The sequence below is a fragment of the Rhineura floridana genome, chromosome 9 (assembly GCF_030035675.1).
Source record: "Rhineura floridana isolate rRhiFlo1 chromosome 9, rRhiFlo1.hap2, whole genome shotgun sequence".
In the NCBI taxonomy this organism is placed as follows: Eukaryota; Metazoa; Chordata; class Lepidosauria; order Squamata; family Rhineuridae; genus Rhineura; species Rhineura floridana.
This window is the reverse complement of record NC_084488.1, coordinates 33,540,973-33,568,492: the sequence shown is the minus strand read 5'-3', so window position 1 is coordinate 33,568,492 and position 27,520 is coordinate 33,540,973. Positions and strand designations below refer to the sequence as shown.

General features: G+C 40.0%; 1 protein-coding gene across 4 annotated transcripts in view; it reads left to right on the top strand.

The window, feature by feature from the left end:
• SGCZ (sarcoglycan zeta) overlaps window positions 1-26,741 on the top strand; it is an 832,502-nt gene extending 805,761 nt beyond the window's left edge. For 3 of the 4 annotated variants that reach the window (XM_061583978.1, XM_061583976.1, XM_061583977.1), the window contains 3 exons: window positions 1,753-1,825; window positions 20,961-21,084; window positions 24,594-26,741. In XM_061583978.1, coding sequence (XP_061439962.1) covers window positions 1,753-1,825; window positions 20,961-21,084; window positions 24,594-24,791 — 395 coding nt within the window. In that variant the 3' untranslated portion in view covers window positions 24,792-26,741. Of the gene's footprint in view, window positions 1-1,752; window positions 1,826-2,306; window positions 2,568-20,960; window positions 21,085-24,593 lie in introns of those variants that run through there. The other variant, XM_061583979.1, reaches the window with a different exon arrangement.
• The last annotated feature ends 779 nt before the right edge of the window (window positions 26,742-27,520 follow it).

Below are 27,520 nucleotides of genomic sequence, written 5' to 3'. Positions count from 1 at the left end.
GGCATTATCTCTGTTATCTTTTTGGCACCTTTTGAAGACTTTCCTCTTTCAACAAGCCTTTTAAGTTGAGAGCTATCCTAGTCTGCGTCTTTGTTGGAATTCCTTTTTAACATTTTTTTTTAAAACAATATGTTTTTAACCCTTTTTAAAAGATGTTTTAAAAGCTTTTTTTTAAAAAAATGTTTTTAAAGTTGTTTTGTTTTGGTGTATTTTAAGGTCTGTTTTTATGATGTTTTGATGTGATTTTGGCACTTCTGTTTGCTGCCCTGGGCTCCTGGTGGGAGGAAGGGCGAGATATAAATCAAATAATAAATAAATTAATAAGTTCATATCCAAGGCTGGCTCAAGAGAAATTTGCCAGCAAATTTCTGGCAAATCATAACTATCCTGTTCTATTAATTTCAGTGAGACTTGTTAGTGATTAGGTTTATAAGAATCAGGGGCATTGATCATAGTGAGACATGGTTTTAGAAGAATGAGCAACACTAAGTCTGGGGCTCACACTCTCTGTCCTTTCCTGCCCTGATGCATGTGAGGGGAGGAGGTTAGAAGCTTGCTGTTTCATATGCACCAGTTTGATCTTGGTTTAGTATTCTAGCTTGGGAGCCAACTGTAGTTTGTCAAACCTATAGTTTGCTGCATTTGGACAGAAGACTACGCTGTGTTTTGCCACAGTTTTTGAGGTGGAAGCTTCAGATCTCCTCCTCTTGTGCGCAGGAAGGGGCTCACCACTGCTTATTCCCAATCCTCCAAACCATGAGTGATTTTGAGTGATTTTGTTATGTTCTAGAGCTCTTAAAATGACTGTTGCTAAAAAGATGACCTGGGATTTTCAAAGAGGTGTGTTTTCAGAGCTGTCACTTACACTAATGTAGTATTTCTTTTATGAAAAGGGAACACATTCCAGTCCATAATTTATTTTTATTTCTTTTAAAAAATTGATTTCAACATTGATTTCAAAATAAGAAATTTGAGGAAATTTCCACTGTACACCCTACAGTGGGATTATCCAACATAGAGCCCTGCAGATATTGTGGGACGATTGACCTTGTTGGCTAAGGCTGAAGGGAGTTGGAGTCCAACAACAACTGGAGAGCACCACATTGTTTACCCCGCCTGACAGAATAAAATAATTTTCAAAAATATTGCCTTTAACTGTTCCAGTATTGCATAAGGTACTGGAAATCTAAACTAGAGGTGGCTGACTAAGATTTAGAATATTGTACTCACTATTGTGCTGGGAGGAATGGCGGGATATAAATAAATAAATAAATATCCATATTCATCTAGGAAAAAATTAAAATCAATAGAAATTTGCCAGTCCTGAATTTTTGTGTAGGTATAGAAGCTCTGGAAGATCTGATAGACAGAAGAACTCTTTACACAAATGCTGGTCCACCTTCAGTGGAGCAGGCAGATACATAAACAGATTCCTTTAAGCATGGATCTTCTGCCTCTGTTGATGTGAAAGGCGCAGTGGCAAATGTACAATTCCTCCCTGCACCCACAGGCCTGTGTATCAGAGCCTCTTTTCCTTGTGCAGCCAATCAAACCTTTTTCATATATCTCATTTTCTTTAAAAGATAAACTACTTCTAGAACGAGCTTAATTTGAAGAAAACTCACCAACACACTGAAACAATGAACAAATCGGTTCAGTGAAATTATTTTGTTGGAGAAGTGTAATACATTTAGAATGTGAACTTGATATAAAATATAATTGTTGTGTATCCTATTTATGTATTTATTTTAGGCACAGAAGGGGCTGTATTTGAGCACTCTGTGGAGACTCCCCATATCAGAGCAGAACCTTCCCAAGACCTCAAGTAGGTGTTTTAAAAGCACTGTTTTCAGTATTATTTGGCAAATTATGAATAGACCAAGTATGCTTTAAAATGCTTGTAAAATATGTTACATTGTTCATTAATACAATTGGGCCATATATGTATTCCTCACCCATAAACACAACTTTCAGGTACTTTTCCTACAAATGGGGGGAGGATTAATCATTATTAGAAATGCAGACATTTTCACAAAAGAGTTTTCTTTATGTATTTGTATCTTGAATCAAACGAATCAGAAGCTGTGATAGGTCAGGATTCATATATTGTTAAGATGGAGTTTATAGAGCAGTCCTGTCCCTCGCTCAACTGAGGTTTTGTTTTTATTATGAGATATCTGAGGATGTAGAAGCCAAAAATGTTAGAAGAGTAGACATGCTTAGGTTTGCCCTTGAAAACTGAGCTTGCCTTTTGCACTTTTTTTCTTCTTGAGCCATATTCATCCTTCATTTTTTGTGTTTCCAAGGTTATTCAAAGGCTGCAATCCAAAAAGCACTCATCTTGATGTCAGTGAAATGATACTGCAGTTACTGGCTGCAGGACTACTGGCAAGTCACTATTGTGGCATTTGCATGTTTTCCCAACTATCTGGGCATAAAAGCAAAAAGATCAAATCCTGAAACTTCCAGGGAGCCTGCAAGTCCAACTGAGATTTTGATTTTTTTAAAAAATTAAAACAACTTCCAAATTGAAGCCTTTTATAAAGTTTAGATATGACTGTGCTGCTGGGTCCTAATCAATATTTTTCTGTAAATGGCAAAGAGATTAAACGTCAGCCTAAAACAAACTGTTGTGTTTCAGTCTAAGGTTCTTTTCTTTGGAGCATTTCCATCTCTGCACATGTCACAAGGGTCATGGTAAGGCTGATTTCAGATGTCATACTCACTTTTCTTTTCCAAGCATATTTTGGTGTTTCATACATTAGATTCAAGAGATGGACTTAAGAGCTCCAGCAAGGAAGTCTAGTCAACGTGGAATCATTGTAAAATGAGCATGTTAACTTTTTAAAAAATGTTCTCTCAATAGCATTGACAGAGATAAATGAACCCACTAGTTGAACACACTGCCCTAAACAATAACTATAACTGTGATAGGGCAACTTCTCCCGACTTTGATGGAACACCTTTTCCAGGTGCCTTTTCTGTGCCTTATCCAGAACACAAGAGGGGTTTGGGAAGACACCTTTGAAAGGATGTCAGGGAAGAGACACCGAAAGTAACCAGAGCCAGTAGCAGACCTGTTGCTGTAACAAGGAATTCAACCTTGTTGCTTTTCCTTGATACCATCAACCCTGATATCTCATTAGACTAATCGTGTGGGTTGTGAACACAGTGTTACAGTGGTTCTGCTTCACCTGCAGATCCGTTTCAGAGGGTAGCACTGAGGAGCTTTCGCTCAATGGCAGTTTGGCTATGGGATTCCTCAGGGCCGATCTTGTCCCCCATTCTATTCAACATCTATAGGAAACCATGAAATCATCATCAGGAAATGTGAAGTGGGCTGTCACTACCAGTATGCTGATGACAATCCATCTCTCCTTTTCCTTCTCAGATGAGGGCAGGCAAATCCTGGACTAATGGCTGATCATTATACTGGGCTGGATGAGGGTCAGTAAACTAAGACTTAATCCCCCCAAAAAAGTTCTGTGGGTTGGAGGTTCCCAGGTTTGGAATTAGGTAGACAACGTGCAACCCCTGTTCAGAAAGTGGTTGCACTCCCCTTGAAACAACAAGTGTGTCAATTTGGGGGAAGGAGGCTTGCTCCTAGCTTAATCTTTGTCATTAGAGGTCCAGGTGTATTCACTGACTAGGAGTCGCTTTGACTAACTTCAGCTGGTTCACATGCTATGACCATTGCTGGACAGGGATAGCTTTTCTGCAGTAATCCATGCCCTACTTACCTTTCATTCGGATTACTGTGATGTGTTCTATGTGCCCTTGAAGACAACACAGAAGCTGCAGCTAGTACATTATGTGCTGGCCAAGTGGAGTCATATATCCCCAGTTCTGAAGGAGTTACACTGGCTGCCAGTACATTTCTACTCTAAATTCAAGATTTTGTTCATTACTTGTACAGCTCTATATGATGTGAGACCTAAATACTTGAAGGAACATCTGCCTTTGCCCAGCCTGGAGATTAAAATCTTCTGGGAAAGCTCTTCTCAGTGTTCTGTTTCCAGGGGCTATCTATTAGGTGGTAACATGTGAGAGAGCCTTCTGTGTGGTGGCACCTCAGTTGTTGTATGCCCTCCCCTCTAAGATACAGCTGGCACTGACTCTCTCTTTTTTGACACCAAGTTAAAATATGGTTAATTCCACAAGCTTTTTGGAAATTGTAAGTGTGCATCTGGGATTGGGCTCTGTAGTTTCAACCTTAGGTTGGGCTCTGTAGTTTGATATTGTTTGTCTTATATAAGTTTTATAATATTCCTCCCTGAGACCATATGATGACGGGAGAGATATAAATGTTTTAAATAACTACATTCCTAAGTGGTGCATCCAGAGGAGTGGCCACAAGAAAAAGATTGGGTGCAAATTCATTCAGGCCACCCAATGCCCAAACATACTGGCCTGAGACAAATATATCTTCTCAGGGACAACCTTGCCTCAGGTTGTACCATGAAGTGGGAAGTAGATGAAGTCAGCAGTTGGTGTCTGAATGGTACAGCAAGACTTGTTAAAAGTATTAGTCCTAGCAGAAAGCAGGTACCATTTTCAAAGTGTTAACCCTAGGCGGGGTGGGTACCATTTGAGCTACACGAGTTAGTGACATATCTTGGACCAACACCAGTTCTTCTCCCCTCCTGAGTTCGCAGGTGTCAACAGTGACCTACATTGCACTGCATGCCCTCCCCAGTGGGTAACAGTTTGGAGTATGCATAAGGATGGAGGAGAATTTTGCTTGGTCTGCATTCTTAAGTCTGCTGACCTAATTTGCACCTCTCAAACAAATCCGTGGACTGAAACACAATTATTCTTTTGAAACACAATTATCAGAGAAATTATTCACATTTCTCTGAAGCTTATAATATAATCAAATGTGTATGTTGATATAAAATGTACTTAAATAAGTGTTTTGTGACAATACATCCTTCAGTATGTAATCAAATATGAATTTCCGTTCACACTTTTGTAAAATAATTCACAGATTAATGCAGGAATGTAATGGACTTATGAATAAACACATGTGAAATTGCTGTGCACTAGAAATAGACTGATATAGTGACTGTGGCGACATTTCTATATGAGGAGAAAAGTCCTAACAGCCTCGTTACATCTATATTGGCCATGCTTTATAGATGCTTGCATAGCCTTTCCTGGAAAACCTTCAAAAGGCAGGTCTACAACCACTCTACAACAACGATTCGGGAGAAGCTTGAAAGAAAAGATATTTTTCAAAAAAAATTCAGTTCAGCCCTGCTTATTTCTAATCCCTTTTTGGATCTCATTTTTGAACTGCTCCATAAGATTATCTTGAAATGTATAGTATTTTAAAGATAAAAATAGAGAAGGGAATTACTTGCCTTAGCCCATTCTGTTATATATTCATATCTCTTATGAAAACAGGAATTATTTTATTTTAATCAATTCTGTTTTGTTTTCATAGAATAGTAGAGTTGTAAGGGGCCTATAAGACCATCAACCCACTGCTCAGTGCAGGAACCCAACTTAAAGCATACCCAACAGGTGGCTGTCCAGCTGCCTCTTAAATGCCTCCAGTGTTGGAGAGCCCACCATCTCCCTAGGTAATTGATTCCATTGTTGTACAGTTAGGAAGGTTTCCTGATGTTCAGCTGAAATCTGGCTTCTTGTAACATGAGCGCATTATTCCATGTCCTGCACTCTGGGATGATAAACAAGAGATCCTAGCCCTCTTCTGTGTGACAACCTTTCAAGTACTTGAAGAGTGGTATCTCCCCTCAGTCTTCTTTTTCTTAAGGCTAAACATGCCCATATAGGAGGACTAAGGTACACCTCTATGTCTTCAGAATAAGACAAAGCTATCATATGTCACAGCAGTGGATTTTTGGGGGGAAACCCCATCCACTGCTGTGCTATATATACCAAATAAGGGTAAGTGGGATGCTAAAAAGTAAGACCCACTTTTTAAATAATATCTCTATGTGTTGAGGTGAACTTCTGCAGTAGTCTCCTACCACAGAGTGCAGCCAGCACAGCTGCCATACTCAAGGCTAAACATGCCAATTTCTTCAGTCTCACAGAGCTTTGTCTCCAGTCCCCTAATCATCCTTGTTGCCCTTCTCTGAACCTGTTCCAGTTTGTCTGCATCCTTCTAAAAGTGCAGTGTCAAGATGAGGCCTAACCAGTGCCAAATAGAGGGGAACTAGTACTTCACATGATTTGGAAACTGTACTTCTGTTAATGCAGCCTAACCTAGCATTTGCCTTTTTTGCAGCCACATCACACTGGCTCATGTACAGTTTGTAATCAATAACTATTCCAAGATCCTTCTCACATGTAGTATTATTGAGCTAAGTATCCCCCACTTTATAACTGTACATTTGGATTCTTTTTCCTAGGTGTAGAACTTATCCCTATTAAATTTCAGTCTGTTGTAGTCAGCCCCATGCTCCAGCATATCAAGATCACTTTGAATTTTGTTTCTGCCTTCCAGGGTATTAGCTATTAGCCTCTCAATTTTGTTTCATCTGCAAATTTGATAAGTATTTCCTGCACCTCCTCATCCAAGTCATTAATAAAAATGTTGAAAAGCACTGGGCACAAGACTTGTTACCTGAAGATATACCTGAAGAAAACTTTTTTGTTGCTTTTAGCATCCCTTGCTAACCTCAGCTCACTCTCAGCTTTAGCCTTTACTTATAGTGCAATCCTATATATGTCTCCTTAGAAGTAAGTTCTGTTGAGTTATGTGAGATTTACTCCCAGATAAGTAGGTACAGATTGCAACTTTCATGTGTACAAATTCATTCAAACAGTTTAACTATTACCTATGTAAATTACTTTATTCTTATTCTTGAGTATTTTTCTGATTTAGGGAAATAATTCAGCTACCCCCAGTAGATGCTGACAGTATTAATGATAGCATCTAATCTGAAAAATAAATACCATGTTCTGAATACTGTTCGTATTCTGAACAATTTCCCATAGTGTGGGATGTTTATATTTTGTTCCTCCTAAACCACCTTTAAATTTCCTTGCTAGTCAACCATTCAGGTTGCATATGATAAAATCTATCCAGGTAAATCTTTTGCTGGCAATATTTTTCTGCCTGTAGCCATTTTCTAAAGCTGATAAACCCGGTTACATAGTCTCTGGCCCAAGAAAATCTAACTGAACCTGACACTCATTAGCAGGAACAAGGAGGATAAAAAGATCATACTTTACAATTGGTAAAATGGGTTACATCTGTATAACTGAATTACATCTGTATAATTTAATTGTCATATTCCCGTTGCCTCCTTTGCCATAAAGAGCCGAGCTAAGCCAAGTAGAGTATAAACCCGAAAATATTTATTTTAAATATGATGGCAATGCAGTCTGGCCAGGTAATCATTAAGATGTAATAGGGTCTATATACAATAAAAGCCACTGTGGTTATATGCAGAAACCTATGCCCTCAGTTACCTAGTTAATATGGGGGGAGGTAAATTGCTTTGTTGTTGTTCTGTATCTCTGGGGAGAACTCAAAAATCAAATTTAATAGCCTTCATTCCCCTTCATCATCAAGGCTCCTCTAACATTGACTATAAGCTAATCCTGAAAGCCAACACTGGGCATAATGAGATGGAAAATTGATCAAGCAGCAAGAAGCCGCCAAAGATAGTAGGGTCCCATTTTAATTCTGATCTGTATTGAAGAACCAGAAATCTTGCACAATAGTTTTGTGTTTTCTACAAAGCTGCAACTGCATGACATCAGTAGGGGACTCTCTTCGAAAAGACAGAGGGAATAAGAAAAAAAAGCACTAACATAGCAGGACATCTTTTCATTAAAAGCCTGAGGCAGAAAGTGGCCAAATGTGATTCCCTCTCCCCACCCCATCCCACCCCCAACACTGCATTAAAAAAATACAGAACTTGGGAAAAAAGCCCAATGATTTGTACCATGAGGTAACATATAATCTACTTAAACGGGGTGGGAGAGACTAAGCAGTCATCAGCATAAATTATATAGTGTATGTTTTTGTGTATTTGTGCTATTTCATGTTAATATGAATAAGGGAGCTTCCAGAGCAACACCAAAACCAGACTCAGCTAGACTGTCATGGTGGTCAGAGGATAAGGCACCTGGGTCCCACAGCTAGAGTCCCCATTAGAGACTGGTATGTAAGGTGTCTGGATCCAACACCGAGAGTCCCCATGAGAGACGGACACCTCTGCAAACTCTTAAATCATTCTTCATAGGAAAGATGATCCAATGCCTTAATGTGCTGGAGATCCAATGTGCCATGGTGGATAGATGGTGAAACTCAAGCACAACAGACAGCGTTCTCGCCTTCCTGTGCTAACAGTGCAGTTGTGAATGTGATAGGGTTTTCAGGAAAGGCAAGTACCACACTTGCTACGGAGTGCAGACTACCAGGAGGTGATTTGTAGAAAGGACATTAGTCACAAAGATTCCTTGACCAACTTGAAAGGAAGGTTAAGCACAGGAAAATCCTGTACCTACCCATGAGAATTTCAATGAAAAATTATCTGCCCTTTGATAATTTTCAAATAAAAATTCTTTTCACATTAATTGATGAAGAATGGTCAGGAAAAAAGTGGGAGCCATATGTAAGACAAACTAGGGCCACTTGATTAATTAATCAGGACATCTGTGGAAAACTCAACAGTGTGGCATCCAGCAAGAGATATCTGCCGACATCCCTCTCTCCCCAAATGTCAAGGTATCTAGGTGAGCTTGGACAGGAGGCACCACATAATCTGTCTCCTGTCCACAGACCACACTTGTCCAGTGTTGAGAGAGGCCCCTCTAGATCACAGCTTTACATGTATGATCCAAACTAACTTCAAGAGGGGTCCTTCTTCCTCCCCCTAGCCCTGGGAATAGAGACTAGAGATTCTCTATTGTCATAAGAGTGCCTCTGGGTGCTCCCCGTTTGCTGCAAATCCCTTCTCACACTACACTGCCATTCATGACCATCTATTTAAAATGATGCCACACAAGCCAATCTCCAATTGTACCCTCAGTGCAGTATAGTGTTAGTGGGGGGAGGGAGTCAATTTCTCCAGGCCAATCAGCTCCACAGATTTAAAAAAATTCCTACTGAGCCTCAAAGCGACCAACCTCACCTAGAATTCTAGGGTGAGGAGAATGGGTGCTGTGCTGAGCAGTAAGAGATGGCAGGGCAGAGCAGGAATATAGAGCTGGGGGGAGGAGAAGGAACATAGTAACCTATTAATTAAGTAAACCCTATCTATAAAACCTCCACTGGAGGTGATTCAGTGAGGCCCAGCCATGCAAATACTGCTAATGTCCCAATGAGCCCACATCCCTTTCTCCTGGGTGTGTGCAGCACTACTGCCAGCCTGTCACACACCCATTCACCACTTCAAGCTGCAAGGTAGTAGGGCAGGGAGTGGGTTGTACTAATGTAGGAGAAGGGAATGTCATGAAAGAACGGAAAGTTGCAGGAAAGTGCACATGCATAGTCCTGCTCACAAAATTCTGCTCACCTGAACAATGGAGAATGCCTAATTAGGAATGGATAGATCTGTCAGTTTTGGATCTCTCAGCTTCTCATTTTTCCAATCTTAAATTCAGTTCTGAAGCAATTTGCAATTTTTTTTAAAAAAAAAAATCCTCATGGAGATTCTCCAGCATTTTCATGCGAATTTCTCCTAATGAACACACTTCTATAGGCAGTTTTAAACTAATGTACACATTTTTGCAAGCACTTTCTCATCATACCATGCGTTTTAGTATGCTATTTTCACTCATATATTCATTTTTACACATGTTTCTCTAATATATGCATTTCTGTAAACACTGGTTGGTGAACTACATTGCAAAATTTGAATAAGTGCAAATTTCAAAGGATGGCTGTGTTTCAATTCTCATATTGTTTCAGAAAGTGTGAATTTGATAGATTCAGCTTGAAATGCGAACTGGTTTGAATTTCTCACTATTGCTAATGTATCAGTGCCACTTGAGAAACAACACCAGGTTATTCAGAATGCCAGAATCCTCCGAGAAATGTAAATACAGTAGGGCCCCGCTTACCGGCGCTTCGCTTACTGGCGTTCCGCTAATGCGGCAGCTTTTGTTTTCCATTTTAAAGCCAATTTTTGCTCTTTTGCAACGTTTTGGCGTCATTTTTGCATGACGGCCCCATTATAGTCAATGGGGTTCTGATTTATGGCAATTTCCACTTTACGGCAGGGGCCTGGTCCCTAACCCGCCATATAAGCGGGGCCCTACTGTAACAGAGAATTGTGTGGAAGCATCCCTGTTCTGTGCTGCTCTAGCCAATGGAGGCTGTGTATGCAGGAAGAAAGGATCTGTTATGGGTTACCAGGTTCCTTTTTCTCCCTTCCCCTTGTTCTTCCTTGAACAATTGGCTCCTCTTGTATTCATATATAACACATCCATTTCATATTTCACAAGTTTCTTGTTAGTTTCTGAAGTTTTCAAGCTGGTCTTCATTTAACTCTGCCTCCTTTCTCCTCTGATCTTTCCCCTCAGCATTGTCACTACAATACTTTTCTTATAATACTTAACAATGACACTTTCAGAGACTCTTGGGATATCATTTTATCATTAGATTTCACTCCCACCTTGGTGACAAACTATATTGTAACTCAGACACTATTGCTTCGTGTACACACACATGCTTCGCCTGTCTTTCTAGACCTGTTAACATCAAAGTAGTCAATTATTTTCTATGGTTCCTACTAGAATACGGAGAACTAGCTACGTCAAAAAAAATAATGGAGTGTTCCATTCAATTAGTGTCTAGCTTTGAGATGCCCAGGACTTAATGGGAGCTTTCGGGTTGATAACAAGGCAACAGGCATACTCTGCATAAAATAATGTGAGGATGCTAAGAAAGGCAGTCATACATTTGATGCTGAAGTAGTTTTGAATGGCAGCTGGGGCTGTAATTATCTTTCTTGATTCTAAGAGCCAAACAATTGAAAAGATACATGGAGGAGGCACTGGCATTTGGAGGGGAGAACCACACATTGGGGGAGGTTTGCTTTATCCTGTTGCTACTCATTCCTTCTCCCCTGCATGCCCTAGCAACATTTACATTTCTTCCAGCTGTAACTGAGAAACCTGTGTCCAAGAAACACAGCCAGGGGCGGGAGGTGGGGACAGCTGTGAGATGGTGTTTCAGGAGAAAGGCAATAGATGTGGAAGTGTGAAGCCCCTTTATCCCTGCCCTGGGTCATTCTCATTCAACACTCATTTTTACTACTATCTGTTTGCAATAATGAAAACAAATCAGGGCCAACCTACACCCTATATAGTTGCCACTGAGACCCCTTTCCTGATCTGTAAAGTTCTGGGCTGATTTTTTCCCTTCAGGGAATGATGAAAGCTGTAGGGTCTGGGAAGAAATAAAAAGGAAGCCTAAGCCTATGTAGGAAGCAGGCATTTCTTTACTCTACTTTGCTATCCACCCAGGATTCACTGCTAGCTTCAGATCTCCTGGGACTTGTTTTTCTTTCACCCAGCGATATGAAAGTGTTCACCACTGCCTCTCTTTCATTGATAGTGCCAGAGTACACACACACACACACACACACACACACACACACACCTACCTTTCTTCAGGAATCATACTCTAATCCCTCCCTCCCACTGCTGACTTGTGAGTTGCGGATATTTGCTGAACCCACCCTCTGAAACCTCAGAACTCCTGGAGGTATGCAAGTGCACCTGTATGCAAGTGAGCAGAAACTCTGTTTGAACCCCACCATGCTGAAACATAGAATCTGAGTGGAGTTGTCTTGTAGGAAGACTAGTTCAGATGTTGCATGGCAAAAGCAAATCTCCTCTCCCTACTTCCCATAGGTGATCTATGCAGTAGTTCTAAGGCCCTAAGGATGAATAATAAATGGGTCATAGTAATTATGGCCAGTCCTTCTTTCCTTTCCTTTGAATTGTTAGTAACCATGTTAGCTCAATTGTCCTCTGCCTCTTGAAAGCCCTGCTTGAGGTGAAGAACATAGTTCAAAATATCTTTTTAGATTTTACCTTTTTAGAACTCCTGCACTGGAGATTATGCCATGTAATTTTTAGAACTATTTATTCCTAGGCTGGGGTGGACAATGTATGGCCCTTCAGTTGATGTGGACAACATCAGCCCCAGATAGGGATGGAGGAGAAATTTGATTCAATTAACATTTAAAGCTGAATCTATCAAATTTGTATGTTCTGAAACATTAAGTTAACCAAAAACACAGCTATCCTTTCAAATTTGCAGGTATACAAATTTTGCACTGTAGTTCTCCAACCAATGTTTGCAAAAATTGATTTACTACTACTACTACTACTACTACTACTACTACTACTACTACTACTACTACTACTACTACCACCACTACTACCACCTACCCTTCACCCTGAGGTACCAGGGCAGGTTACAACAGTTTAAAATATTTAAAATTACAACATTACAAAAAATAGTGTGGGCCCTAACAATATACATCTCAGGTGTCAAAGATCAGGGTCATGAGTTGCATATTCAGCATTTGCCAAAAACAAATGAACAAGTGAAGTTGCCAAATCCACCTCTATGGTAAGGCAGTTCTATGCAGAGCTTGGAAAAGTTACTTTTTTGAACTACAACTCCCATCAGCCCAATCCAATGGCCATGCTGGCTGGGGCTGATGGGAGTTGTAGTTCAAAAAAGTAACTTTTCCAAGCTCTGATTAGGGCCTGCAACAGAAAATGTCTTCTTCCGGGTCACCCACCCTCCGAGTCCTTTTATGGGAAACTGTGCATAAAAATGAATATATTAGTGAAAATAACATACAAACATGCATTATGTTAGAAGAAATTGCTTGCAAAAATGTGTACTTAAGTTAAAATGCCAAAATTTGTTCATTAGGAGAAAGCTGCTGAAGAATTTTCATGAGGATTTTAAAAAAAAGGTGAATTGGAAAATATGGAAGAACTAAATTTAAGATTGGAAAAATGAGAATCTGAAAAAACTAAAATGGACAGTTCCTTCCATCCCTAGCCCCACTCTGCATGGCCAGTGCTCAAGAATGATGGGAGTTGTTGTTTAAAATGTGGAAGGCCACAGGTTGCCATTCCTGTTCTAGGGATTTATTGTTGGGACACATATACTAGGGTGGAGGATTGGAATCAACCCACTCTCATCTTGAATTTTTGAAAGTCCAAGAGCCATCCATACCACTTCACCAGTAAAAATGAATACTGATTGTGGAAGACATGAAAAGGGCATTCATTTTTGAATTCCAGACATATGGTAAACCCATATTTCTTCTGGGGCTTAATTTTGCTGTTTTATTGGGCTTCCAGTGACATCAAGGGGAGCAGTGTATACATAGCTAAGGTTGACTTTCGGAGTTCAACAGGTGATCAAAGAATAAAAGTAAGCAGCTATAAGCTCTTTCTTATTTCAGTAGTTCTGTCAATTTGTTCCTGGGTCCCTGGGGTTTAAAACACTTATTTTCAATTTTATCTACAGATTTAAAACTAAAGTATATCAAGTTATATAAGAAAAACATGCATAAAAATATTTTTTAGTCTGAGATAGTACACAGCATTTGGCTTACAATTTAAACATGAAATATGTAAATATTCCTGTGTGAATTAAAGTATGTATGCGATAGGTTTATTTTTGGCACTAAAGGACTGCAAAACAACAGAAAAAACAGCTATATGTGTGTGTATCTGTATCTGCCAGTTTACAACACTCTAGCATGATCAAAAATGCCAAACCTATCCATCCCCAGACAATGGTCTCATTCACACTTCACTTTTAACCATAATTAAGTTTAACTATGATTTGAAGATGAATGGGCAGCATGCTGGTGCATGCTCCTAAAGTCTCCCCTTGTAGCGGTTGGTGGGGCAGGCCAGCATTGCTCACCTGCTTTCTCAATACCAAGTGTCACTGTCAGTTTCTGAGAGGGAGCGGGGTGAGGCGTAGGGAGCTCAGTGTAGGTGCGGCAGCAGAAGCGTAAGATTGGCTTCATGCCCTCACTGCACTGATCTCCTTGCACCTCCCACGTTCCCCTCTCAGGAATCAGCAGTGACACTCAGTGTTGAGAAGGCAAGTGACCAAGCTGCCCTACCTGTGCCACCCCGCTGGCCAATATTGCTTCTTCTGCTACATTGCACTGCAGAGAGCTAAGCCAGGAACTTGAGGTCCCCCCCCCTCAGTTTTCTAAGAACCATTTCTGCTTTACTGCTCTTCTTCTAAGAGTTCCCAGAGAATGCAGAGTCACAAAATATTGCAGATGGATATCTGTGCCCTCCATCCAAAAGGAGAGGATTAGAATTTGTTCTCATTTGTGTAACACAACGTTGTCTCACAGTAGCATATCTTCATTTCAAAATAGATATTAGTGGATTTTTGTGATCTCATTGGTTCCGAATGAATTTAGGCTGTACATAAATAACTTCGCTCTTAAGTTTTAAGAATTAGTTTCTGAACCTTCTTAAGTTCTTGGACCTCACACTTCGTATGTGCCTGACTTTTCTCACCCTTTCTTTTATAGTTCTTTGGTTTCTTAGCAGATTTGTCCTGATCCTTTACATTGTTGCTGTAGCCTTGAAAATGAAAGGCAATCAAAAAGGCTTTGTCAAAGGGATGGTTACACAAAGACCCTCATGAGTTCATGAACACGAGGCCAGGAGAGTGGAATTAAACCTGCTAGCTCTTCCCCCTGCACACAGGTGTGCATGATGACCCCACACACTCTGGTGGATGCATGTTTAATATCAATGAGAAGGTTCTCCCCCAACTCCAGCTACAGATGAAGAGCTCCTCCATGTGGGCAGGAATCCCGGCTAATCAGGGTTCCTGCTTGAGGAGAGGAGCCTCTGCACAAGCATCTGTGTGTGCATGAGATCTCTTCACCAGTGGTGGCTAGTACTCATTGGGGCTGGTAGGGTGGAAGACAGGGAGACCAACAGTAGAGGGAGTCAGAGGCAGTGACAGGAAGAGTCATTCCCTGGCTAGTTGTAAGTAAAATGGCAGGCTGATGAAGGCTGGCTGAGGATAGACTGAGCTTGGTGGGGAAGTGCCCAATTCACCCCTATTGACTAGCCTCCACTGCTCTTCACATTGAAGCTGAATGCATGGCTGCTGGTAGGGATGGAAAGAACTGTCAATTTCAGTTCTCTCAGTTTGTAATTTTTCCAGTTGGAAAATTGGTTTTCCACACTTCTGCAGCAATTTGCGATTATTATTTTTTTAAAAAAAAAACCTCATGAAAATTCTTCAGCATTTTACTGCAAATTTCTTCTAATAAACTCATTCTTATTTGCAGTTTTGACTAATGGACACACTTTGCAAACAGTTTCTCCTATTATAATGCATGTTTGTATGTTATTGGAACTAATATATTCATTTTTATGTGCACTTTCCCCTAATATATGCATTTTTTGTAAACCTTGTCCAATTGGAGAATTACATCCCAAAATTCAGGTAAGTGTGAAGGATGGCTATGTTTTGGTTATCTTGTTTCGGAAAGTGAGAATTTGACAGATTTGGCTTGAAATGCAAACTGAATCAAATTTCTCCTCCATCCGTACTGCCAGGGGATTTGGCCGAAGCATGCAATGGGGCAGGACTAGTAAGGAGTGCGGCCTTATGGCTGGAAAGTGTTGTCGTGCTGAGCCTTGTGTAAATGAATGCTCCTAAAGCTTAACGTAATGAGAAACATGCAAGTGTAACTTCAGCTGGATTGTAAATAGCCAGTTGCCTAGTTACCAGTGGCAACTAAGGCTCTCCCAGCCATTTTATAAATTGAAAGAGTTCATTGTCTTGTTGGTTTGTTAATTAAGACTCTTATGTCCTGCACTTCCACTTTTAGAACAGTTAGATTGCCCCCACCCCTTCAAGCTGTCAATGTTTGTGGGAGAATTAAAGTGCAGCATGGGGGTTAGGGGAGGAATGCTGAGCTCTTTGCCTGTTCTCCCCTGTCTCCACATCTGCTTTTCCTCTGCCCAACTGGCTTCCTGAGGGAATGGCAACAGGGCAGGAATGTCCACAAGGGATTAGAGCCAGAATTGCTGCCGCCAACTGTCCCAGCTGCTGCCTCAATTCAACAACCCAGTGCTAAATAGCAAATATTGCATCCCACAGCTGAGCAGTGTGTCACCCTCTCTGGCTAGCACCATACCACATTCTCGGCGTTGCTGGGCCGTAGCTCAGTCTTTGCATGCCGCAGGTGCAGGTTCAGTCCCTGGCATCTCCAACTATAGCTGGGAGTGACTCCTGCCTGAAACCCTGGAGAACCACTGCCAGTTAGTGTAGACAATATTGAACTAGATGGGGCAATCATTATAAGGCAGCTTCCTTTGCTAACTATGTTCCTATTGCCCTCTGTCAGCTGGCTGGTTGTTTACATTGGCCTTGCTCTTAGGATGGTTTGACTTGTGCTTGGTGCACGTATGCTCACACCTCTCACAAATAGACCTCAGAAAGTGAGAGGAATATGGTTTGGAACTGACTTAGCAAACCTCACAGAGGTATCTCTTAGAAGGTACAGCTATATCTCTTTCTCAAGAGAGCACATCCATACCCAATGTGAATTTCCCCAGTTGGAAACATTTATACTGGTGTATTTTGTTGTCACAACAGGTAATATGAGCCTTTAGTCTAGGTGTAGGGGATCTTTGGCCCTCCAGATGTTGCTGAACTACAATTCCTATAAGCCGCTGCAACCATGGCCAATGGCCATGCATAATGGTAATTGTAGTTCAATGACATCTGAAGGGCCACAGGTTCCCCACACCTGCCTTAGTCTGCTATGGCAAGTTGAGGATTGTGATATATATACCAGGCATGTTTCAGTCAAATTTAAGTACTTTCAAGTCCCGCTGGTTTCAGTGAAGGAGTTAAGCACTTTTTAAATGTCTCTTTGACTGAAATCAATGGAACTTAAATGTCCTTAATTTGGGGTAGATGGTTCCCATCATTTTCAGCCATGCTTTTAAGTTACTGGTAATAGTTTTGAATATCAAATAAAATCTTTTTACATATTATCAATCTTGCCTCTACAGCCAGGAGTATTTTTATTTTAAACCACACTTATTTTAAATTTCCTGTGCATTAGAGGAGCGTGTAGAAAATGTAGCCCATTTTATGATGTAGTCACATATGTAGCCTATGGAGAAAAAATAATAAAGCTGTGTACTGTTCACTGTGGTAGCAGTGAAGTAAATATCACGAGAAGGAATTTTTTCTCTGAAAGGAAAGCAGGTTCTCAGACTGTTCAAAACGGAACTTTCCTAGAATTTAAACCATGCCTTTTCCTTAGAGAGAATGATATTTTAAAATAGAATGTTGCAGTTTTATGAGGAAATTCAATGCTTTCAGAAAGGCGAATGATAAGACATAAAACAAATATTTCCAAAGTCCCATTGATTTTAATGAGCAGGAGAGAGGTTACATGTGAAACCAATGGGATTTGAAAGTACTTAAGTGTTGGCTTGAAGTGATGGTTTGTATCATATCCAGGCCTGGATACAAGCTTTGGGGGCTTTTAATGCTAATCTCAAATGAGAGAGGAACATTAGTAGCAGTGAAATTCTTCATCTCAAATTAAAATGAATGAATGCTGTTTCCAAACCTCTCTCCTGCCTGATGCATACTTTTCTTTTGGCTGCAGGAAAATACTTTTCTAGCTTCCTAGGCCCTTTAAACATATGCCCTTTAGACCCTGCTAGTTCTCCTTGATCTCTCAGTGGCTTTTGGTACTGTTTACCACAGTACTATGTGCTACGTGTCTCAAGTTCTCATGTCTGAGGAATAGATATATGTTTTATTTTGGAAAAGGTTGCCCTCCAATGTTGTCACTGGAGGCTTAGGTGGCTGCACGGGCTAGGCGTGCCTTTTTCCAGCTCTGGCTGGTTTGCTAGTTTTGGCCCCTTCTGGACAGAGATGACATGGCCATAGTACTTCATGTTCTGGTAAATTCCAGATTGGATTATTGCAATGTGCTCCATGTGGGGCTGCTCTTGAAGATAACTTGGAAACTTAACTGGTCTAAATGCAGCAGCCAGATTACAGGTTGGGGTTCCCCTTAGATCTTATATAACCCCTGTTTTAAAACAGCTCCATTGGTTGTCAGATCTTTTCTGGGCCCAATTTAAGGAGCTCACATTAATGTTTAAAGCCCTGAACAACTTAGGTCCCAAATATCTGAAAGACTACCTCCTTCCCTGCAGACGAGTGTTGAGATCAGCAGAGGGGGCCCTTTTGGTAGTTTATTTATTTATTTATTATTTGATTTATATCCCACCCTTCCTCCCAGCAGGAGCACAGGGTGGCAAACAAAAGCACTAAAAATACTTTAAAACATCATAAAAACAGACCTTAAAATACATTAAAACAAAACAACTTTAAAAATATTTTAAAAGCTTTAAAAACATCTTTTAAAAAGGGTTAAAAACATATTTTTAAAAAAGGTTTAAAAACATATTAAAAAGCATATTAAAAACATATTAAATATATTAAAAAGTTCCACCACCCTCAGATGCTTGGGAGTCTGTGCAGCCTGGGAGAGGGCGCTCTCTGAGGCAGCCCCTAAGTTGTGGTGCTCCTTCTCCACAGAGGTTGCATCTGGCAACTTCACTGTACAGTTTTAGGAAAAGACTGAAGACACACCACTTTACCCTGTCCTTTCGCTCCTGAAATATATATATTTTAAGACACACCCTATTTTGTGATTTTAGGTTGCTTTTACTTAATTTAATGCTGTATTTTAAAATTGTTGTAACCTGCTCTGGGACCTTTGGGTGAAGGGTGGGTAATAAATTTATTATTATTATTATTATTATTATTATTATTATTATTATTATTATTGTCCTGCTGTTTGCTTTTATCTGGCTTTTAAGATCTCATTGCCTTTTTTGTTCTTGCATTTTATGATTGTCCAGATTTGTTTTATTTATTTGTTATGTTAACTGTTATTTGAAGAATGGGGGGATTGTACTTTCTTATTATATAAATGACCCTCAGAATTCTTACTGAAGGGCGGTGTAGAAATATCTTAAACAAAGTAATAAAATAAAATCTGCGCCACAGAAGAATTATGTCCCACCAATACATAATGAGTCAGCAAAGTTTGGTTTGGGGGAGTACACTGAATTTGTGCTGCTGAGACTGAATAATGAAAAAAAAACCTGCTCTTCTTTTCTGGCCGTACTGATTGTACTTTAAAATGATGTTAGCAATGTCACATTCCAAGGTTCCAGTCATCATGGAAGAACTATAATGATCATGCAAACAATGTAACTTGTGAATCCATACGAAGTCTTGATAAACAGGCCATCAAGGGCTGCAGAAGGCTAAAGATGTCATGAAAGGGGTTTTGTCAGACTTCAGGTTGTATGTATTGATTATAAATGATTTTCATTTGTCTTCTTTCGTGAACACACATATTTAAGACTCTCCTGACATGATGATAGTCACTAGTCATGCTGATAGTGAGACAATCACATGATACTGCATGCATAGATCTTTAGCATATCTGTGCAATCCAGTAGAATTAACTGTTTTCAAAGATGCAATAAAAATGAATGTGTAGATTTCTTATATGCTGTTGCCCCTCACTTCCATAAGTGATAATGTTAGCATTGGCACAAGCAGAAATTCCCACACCACATCATGATAATAAAATCAGGCTTAGTTGAGACAATAATCCCTTTTAAATGTAATAATTTATTGTATATAGCTCTGATACACACTAAACTATGTGTGTGTGTGTGTGTGTAGATCTAGATCTATGTGCATAGACACACGCTCAAACACATACAGAGCTTGGAAGTAATTCATTACAAGTTACGAATTACTTGTAATTCATTACTTTTTTGAGGAGGAAGTGAATAATTCCTTTCCATTTTGATTGTAATAAAACTAGGAGTAATTTTATTACTTTTGTAGAGTAATTGTAATGTTTCCAGCATTACAGGGGAAGTCTTCTGTTCCTCTGATTTGTTAGTGAAAATCATGTGCCTCAAACTGGGCTTCTGTACAGCGTTGCTCTTCCCTCATGCTCTGTGGGCGAGTAGGAGGTGACAAGGGAGGAGGTGGAGAGTGTGACAGGGTGGAGTGGAGAAAAAACTGTGGAGGTTAAATATGACAACATGTGTGTGTGTGTGTGTTTGCACTTGGCACACAAAGTGGCCTCCACCACCCTCTCTGGCTGCTGTGCTGCATTTGCAGTATTTTACTTTTTTTGCATCTCAGGGGAAAATGTTTGCTTGGGTGAGTGTCCCTTAGTTGGTGGCAGGGCAGGGTCTGGGAGGTGGTTAAGTGAGAGAGATTATGCTTGCTGGCTCAGGGGGGGGGTTGCACTTGGTTTGACGTGCAAAAATCTGAGTAGTGGCTTCTGCCTCTCTCCTCACCTCCCTTATCAGTGGGGAGACTACCATTGCTATCTTATGGATTAAAAAGAATTATTATACTACCTCTGTATATGTGTGTTTATTTTTAATGTTGTTTTAGACTACTTAGATGTGCAGCAGCCAAGGCCAGCACCTTGTAGCCACTTTTTTTAAAAAAGTAACTGAAATGTAATTGTATTGATTACTTTTGAGAAAAAGTAAAGTAATCAGTTACTTTCAGAGCAATTGTAATTGTAACGGTAATCATTACTTTTTTGGGCCATGTAATTGTAACTGTAATTTATTACTTTTTAAAAGTAATCTTCCAAGCTCTGCACACACAAACACAACTAAAGACTGTGTTCTACAAGGGTCTGAACTGAGATCTAAAAGAATATGAATGGATATTGCAAGAACTCACTTTTTCATCTTGAAAATGAATTTTCCAAAATGTAGGGAAGTCAATGGATGTTTTATTTTTTCATTGTCTTGGGGAAAGTATTTTACTTAATAACTGTTGGATCATGTGTACAACATAATTTTTTAAGGCTTTTTTATCCTTTCTTCCTCTACCCCCCCTTTTTATACACCCTCAGGCTCGAATCGCCAACTAGATCTTTGATCATGGAAGCTCCCAAGGGAATACAAGTGAGTGCAGCTGCAGGGGACTTAAAAGCCACCTGTAGGAAAGAGCTACACTTGCAGTCCACAGAAGGGGAGGTAAGGTTGATCAGAGCACTGTGACACAAACATATAGGTGGAAAACACAACTGAAATTGTGCCATGCTAGCCAGATCATCACTACAACAAAGTTAAGCACGCTTGCATCTTAAAGAAAACCCACAAAACACAATTGCACTGGAATGATAGGACTTAACAGCAGTTCAAGATTGTCAAGACAATGTATTGCAAATATTGCTCAAAGAGAGAGAAAAGCTTCAGATATTACAAACAAGCTTTACTAATTGACTCTGGAAGAGATTGTCCACGGCAGTGCTTGCTTATACTGTCAGAAGCTACCCAAAGTTAAATAATTAAGGTTTAATTATTTTATTTTATTTTCACATCTAAATTGTTTTCATTTTGTTCAATTGTGTTCAATTTTATTGTAAGCCACCCTAAGTGCCCTATTATAGGGCAGAAGGGTGAGATAGAAATATTTTGAATAAATAATAAATAAGATTTTCATTTGTTTATGTTGCAAACAGCCTTGTGAGCCATTATGGATGAAAGGCAGTCTACAAATAAAATAAATAAGTGATTAAGTAAATAGTTCTGATTTTAAGGGCCTACACAGCTGAATGGCACATTACATGAGATTTCCACCTGACTTTCATTCCCAAGCTGTACAGTACTATATGCATTGACAGTGGTCACATACATACCATATATTTCAAGCACTCTTGTACCATGTTAAGAGTCATAGCTTCCCCCAAAGAATCCTGGGACATATAGTTTGTTAAGGGTGGTGAGAGGTATTAGGAGACCCTTCACAGAGCTCTAATTCTCTGCACCCTTAACAAGCTATAGTACCCAGAATTCTTTGAGGGAAGCCATGACTGTGAAAACTGACATAAGAATGCACTAAATACATGGTCTGGATGTGACCAGTGTTGTGGCCACCAAAGTCATCTTAAAAAGTCCATGCTGGTCTGGGCATTCATAATAAGGAGTCCTTCCCAGTCGTATCCTACCCCTACAATCAAAGTTCTGCTTCTTCTGTCCTTCATGACATGTCTCAGTTAGTTCCACATCTCATGCTACAGGTCCCCATGTTTCTCCAGCTTGACGATTGTGCCATTTTTGTGACTTTTCAAGAAGAAGCACTTTTGATGCCTGCCTAGGTCTGCAAAGGACAGGCCAGAGAGTAGGGGGGGGGGAACCTGTCAGACTACAGGCAGTAAACTGATGGGCCACATTCAGCTTGGCGGATAACAAGTTGGACAGAGCTGCCATAATAAGTAACTGAAAACTGCATAAACATACTCTTCCTTTCCTACCTGGTATTAATAATTGGGGGATATTTAAATGAACAACAACAAATTCAAAGTGTTGCAGTGTGCTATGAATGATGTAGATGCTTTTCACTTTCAGTGCTCTTTTTAAACTTCATTTTTCTGATGCACGCTAATATACAAATATGATTGCTACCTTAGTGATGAAAAATGCATAGGGTATTTTTTCTTCCACTTAGCGGGACTGATAAATACATCATAGTTAAATCAATATCACCAAAGAATGTAATGTTTAAATTTATGTTTTGTGGGTGCTTCTTGTTTTCAGTGCTCTTCACAAACTTTGATGTACTTTTGCACTATGTCCCAGCCTTCAGCTTTATATCATTATTTAACCATCATCCCAAACCATGCATTGCATGAGAATGACAGCTTAAGCTGCACAAAGAGAGGCTTGATAGCCAGTCATTACGCTGCCATAGAGTGCCATTGCTTTTTATAGGCATGTGCTCAAATCACACTAGTGTGTCCCTTGGCAGGAGCCATCACATTTATAACAACACAAGACAAACTTAAATATTGATGCAAGGTTGAGCCTTTAAGCACAAGAGCTTTTTAAAAACTATAGTCCTGCTTTTACACCATTGTTACCGCTCTGAAGATCATAAAAGGCATTAGTGAAAAGCTGTTATAACAGTGAAATCTACTCCATTGGTTATTTGTACTGAGGTCTTCAGGGCCATCACTCTACAGTCCTGCCTCCATTGAAAATTGCAGTTTCTGCCAGTGGTCAGTCAGCAGTTTCAGGACACTAGACTGACCAGCGGGGACCCAAAATGCCAAGTAGATATCAGCTTTTTGCACATATCTGTGGTAATTCTGAAACAGGGGTGTGACACCTTTTTGGTTCCATGGTCTAGATCTTTTTCAGGATTGGCAGATGGGTAGCACCATCCACCTGTCAATTACATGATGCCACGTGAATGACATGTAGTTTTGTCCCGCCGCCCTGTCAAAATTCCTTGCAGAATTCCCAAGCTCCCACTGCCATTGAGAAGTATGAGAAAGAACCCTGCATTTTAAAATGCAAGCTTCTTTTTCTTGCTTCCTGCAGCAGCAGCAGCAGCAACGGAGTGTACGGGAGAAGGGGAGAAAGAAGCTTGTTTATCCCCGTTGTTCCCACACACACACACTGCTGCGGGAAGCAAGAGAAAAAAGCCTGTTTTATAGGCTTTCTTTGGCTGCACGCACCTGTTCCCTGAGCAGAATATAAACCCCACTTGACAGTTGACAAGCAGGGATTAAATCCTGCTGAGAAGTGGGGGTCAAATCCTGTTTCATTTTTTCCAAGCCATTCTGAGGATTCAGAAAAAAATACCTCACTGTCCCCAAATGCTCTCCGTGTCAGACCCCCACCTCCCAAGAACTCTCCCGTCACTTACCTGTCAGGTTGCAGTGGTGGGAACAACAGTAGTGGCAGAAGAGGAAGGAAGCTGGTCCCTTTCCTCGCTCTCTCTTTGTCTCCTTCACATGGTGGGTAACAGCACATCAGAGGGCAAAGCACAGGGGACAACAGGAGATGCAGCTGCCACTGTGGAAGAATTTGGGGGCTTCATATGCTTGCATTTTATGATCTGCAGAATTCCGTATCAAAGCGCAACTCAGGAAAATTTTGCTGACATCTCCAATCCTTATAGAGGTATAATTAGTTCACCACTTGTCCTCCTTGACAATCCTCTAGGCCAGGGATTGAGAACCCGACCCAGATGTAGTTGAACTCCTTCTCCCATCAGCCCTAGCCAACATGGACAACAGCAACAGCTGGACTATAAGCTACAGGTTCCCTGTCCCTGCTCTAGGCAATTTCTCTTTTCCGAGTTGTTCATATTAAATGGGACCTTGCATGATAAAGGCTGTGAGACTGCAGTCCAATGGGTTGAGGTTCTGTAGCACAGGCAGAGGCAAACAAGATTTTTAAAAAGTGAAGAAAATGCCCAAGTCACTTGACATCTTATTTAGCATCGTTAATGTACTGATATTCTAATCTAAAATATTTGCATTGATCAATCTACTTGCTGGACACGAGTAACTGAGAGATTTGATACGGAGAAAGAAAGAAAAAAAAACATTGTGTTCATCATTCCTTCTTTTTCCATTGTCCAGAGGTGAGTATCAACAAAACCGTACCATCCACACACGAGTCACACAATAGGGAGGCATCAATAATATAATCTATGAAAAGACTTTACATGATTTCTTTTCTTTTTCTCCTAGATATTTTTAAACGCAGACTCAATCCGACTAGGGAATCTACCAGTGGGTTCTTTTTCCTCTTCCTCCCCACCAAGCTCATCAGCAACTCGACAGACTATCTATGAGCTTTGTGTTTGCCCCAATGGAAAACTTTACCTTTCCCCGGCAGGAGCAGGCTCCACATGTCAGTCCAGTAGCAACATCTGTTTGTGGAGCTGAAAAGACTCCCAATCCCTCCTCACACCAGAATAGCCTTTTTGTCACTGTCCCTCTGCTTCACAGTTCTGCGCGGTTTCCTTCGTTCAGTCATGAAGCTCCAAACAGCCCACAGGCAACCTCTTCCGGTGTAAGCAGGAATAATGCAGCCTTCTCCTTTGGCTTCTGGACATTAATGATGGAAGAAAGACGGGGAAACCAAATTGTTGGCTTCATCAGGAAACCTGGATCTTAGTATCACCTTTTATCCAAAAGGGAGAATAACACAGGTGCCTTTGCTATATATGAAGTGAAGCACATTGTTTTAGATTTTTGCAGGAACTGTAAATGAGAATCTGCACACACATGCACACACACATACACAAATATAGATAGATAGATAATACTATACAAATTTGTCCAGAATCTAAAGGCAAGATGAATCGGTATAATAAATAACTCTACTGTCTGAAAGCACAATTTTCATATGCCCATCACTTTTGGATTTAAACTTTTATCCCCGGATTTTAAAATGTTGAAGCATTGTGTGATGCTTGCTTTACTAAACAAAATTCAATTCATATTATGAGGAGCAAGAGACAGAATCCCTCCCTGACCGCTGATCCTTTTTTTTTTTTTAAGTGTGTTGTTATTGCTTATCTTCTACATCTAGGGTTTGGAAGGGAAAGATTTTGGACACACTTAGCAATATTACCTATTCATGTTGAAAATGACACCAGTTTTATTTTTGTTCAGCTCTGCTATTCCTTAGCTACTGCATGTGAAGTAACTTCAAACAATAGTGGTTTCGGCTCAGTGAATGGTCCTGGAGCATCTGATGATGCCAAACTGCTGAAGCTAATTGGGTGTGTGGACTTGATCAGTAACATGGAAGGGAAACCCATGTCAGAGTAGGTTAAAAGTATAATAAATAAATATTACTTTATTTTAAAAATTTGTGTCTAGGGTGGGGGAGGGGAGAATATGGCAGAGAATAAATTCTCATGATGGATAAATGGATGATCGATGAGACATTTTCCTCAAGTTATAGAAGTTTATAATGGAAAAAAGAGCCATGTCTTGAAAGGGAGCCCCACAGGTGCACATGGAGCTCTTGCATATGCGAGTTTCCTCACTTACTACAGTGGAGATAGCAAATCCATGCACACACATGCAAATGCACATATATCTGCTTCATCCATTGAAATGGACGGAGGAGGAGCACCATACTTCCCCCCAAAATTACACGATGATGGGAGCATAATAGTTGCAACAAAACAAAGCCATTTGAATATAATGCACTGGAATTAACAACAGAGAGAACAAATACAGTGATATTTTGTGTTATTATAAGCTGGTTTCATGCAATTTCAGAACATAATTATTTGAATTCTGAGATAAGTTAACTCAAGGAAGCTCACGGAAGTAATATTCGGTGTCTGGTTATATATCCCCACTCCAAAAGCATCTCCATAAGGTCTGGAGACCCTCCTGAACAATGTGGGATGGGACATGGGAGTGCTGCTGGGCAGAGCAATTTTGGGCAATTCTTCCTCCACCCAGCACCCTTTGTTGTTGTTGCTGCTGCTGCTGCTGTTGTCTACCTCTTACCCAGAATGTGGGTCCCAAGGTGGATGACATAAATTTAAAAATACAAAGCATATCTAAAACCATACAGAAATTTAAAAATTCATAAACATACAAATAAACATACATAAACAAATGCATAAAATCCTTAAAATGCTATATCCCACATTGTTGTAGAGAGGCTGGGGTGGCAGGGTTGCATATGGCTGCAAGGAGGAAGGGAGGGACAGAAACGTTTTCCCCATGAATTTCCTTAAGTTAACTTATATTAGGATCCAAGATTATATCATAAATGTCCATGAGCAGATATTAAATGAAAGGAAAGAAAAGAGTAAATAGATGTTGTGCAGACTCCCTCAGGTATGTTTATATTTATAAAATGTGCTCACTGGACATAAAAAAATTCATTAAAATATTTTAGCAAAATTGATAAAAGCTTTGTTGATGAGATGCTAAGATGTTTGGTGCCTGGTGTACTCAGCAAAAGTACTTGATACTTGCTGAAGTCAGGCAAGACTCACAAAATCAATATTGTTCATTTTGCAACAGGTGACTGAATGTCAAGGCTGGCTTGCATGTTACTTTGGTGTGCTTGCTGCCACCTCTAAGGTTGCTCCCTCACTCCTACTCACTTAGGTGGTATGCAACTACCTAACCTTATGGGTAGAAGATATGCACATTACTGGAATCGTTATGGAAGAAACCCATATGTTGTCTTCTGTTTTTATATTGTTTTATTGTCTACATTATTTAATTTTAATCAGTGTAAATCAGTGAGCATTTTTAATAAAAAGGCAATAAATAAATTTCAGTGGCAGCTCAGCTACTTGAAGTAACATGTAATTCAGACCTAAGACTGAATAGTGGCTTGTTACAGATGCAACAAGAATCCATGGTTTCCAATTATATGAACAAGCTATCACAAGCCTCAAGCTCTCATGGTCCCGCTTCCTTCATATCTGCTTTTGCACACCAAAGGAGATCAGAAGCATCCACCTCTGGTTTTCAATTAATCAATGTTCTCTATGACATCTGAACTGGGAGAACTATGGTTTTCTTAAACTATGGTTTTAGAACAAGCCAGAGTTTGAAACCATCATTTGGTCTTGGCTTGTTCTCATTAACAATAGTTTAATCAAATCACACTTTGAATATCATAGGGAACT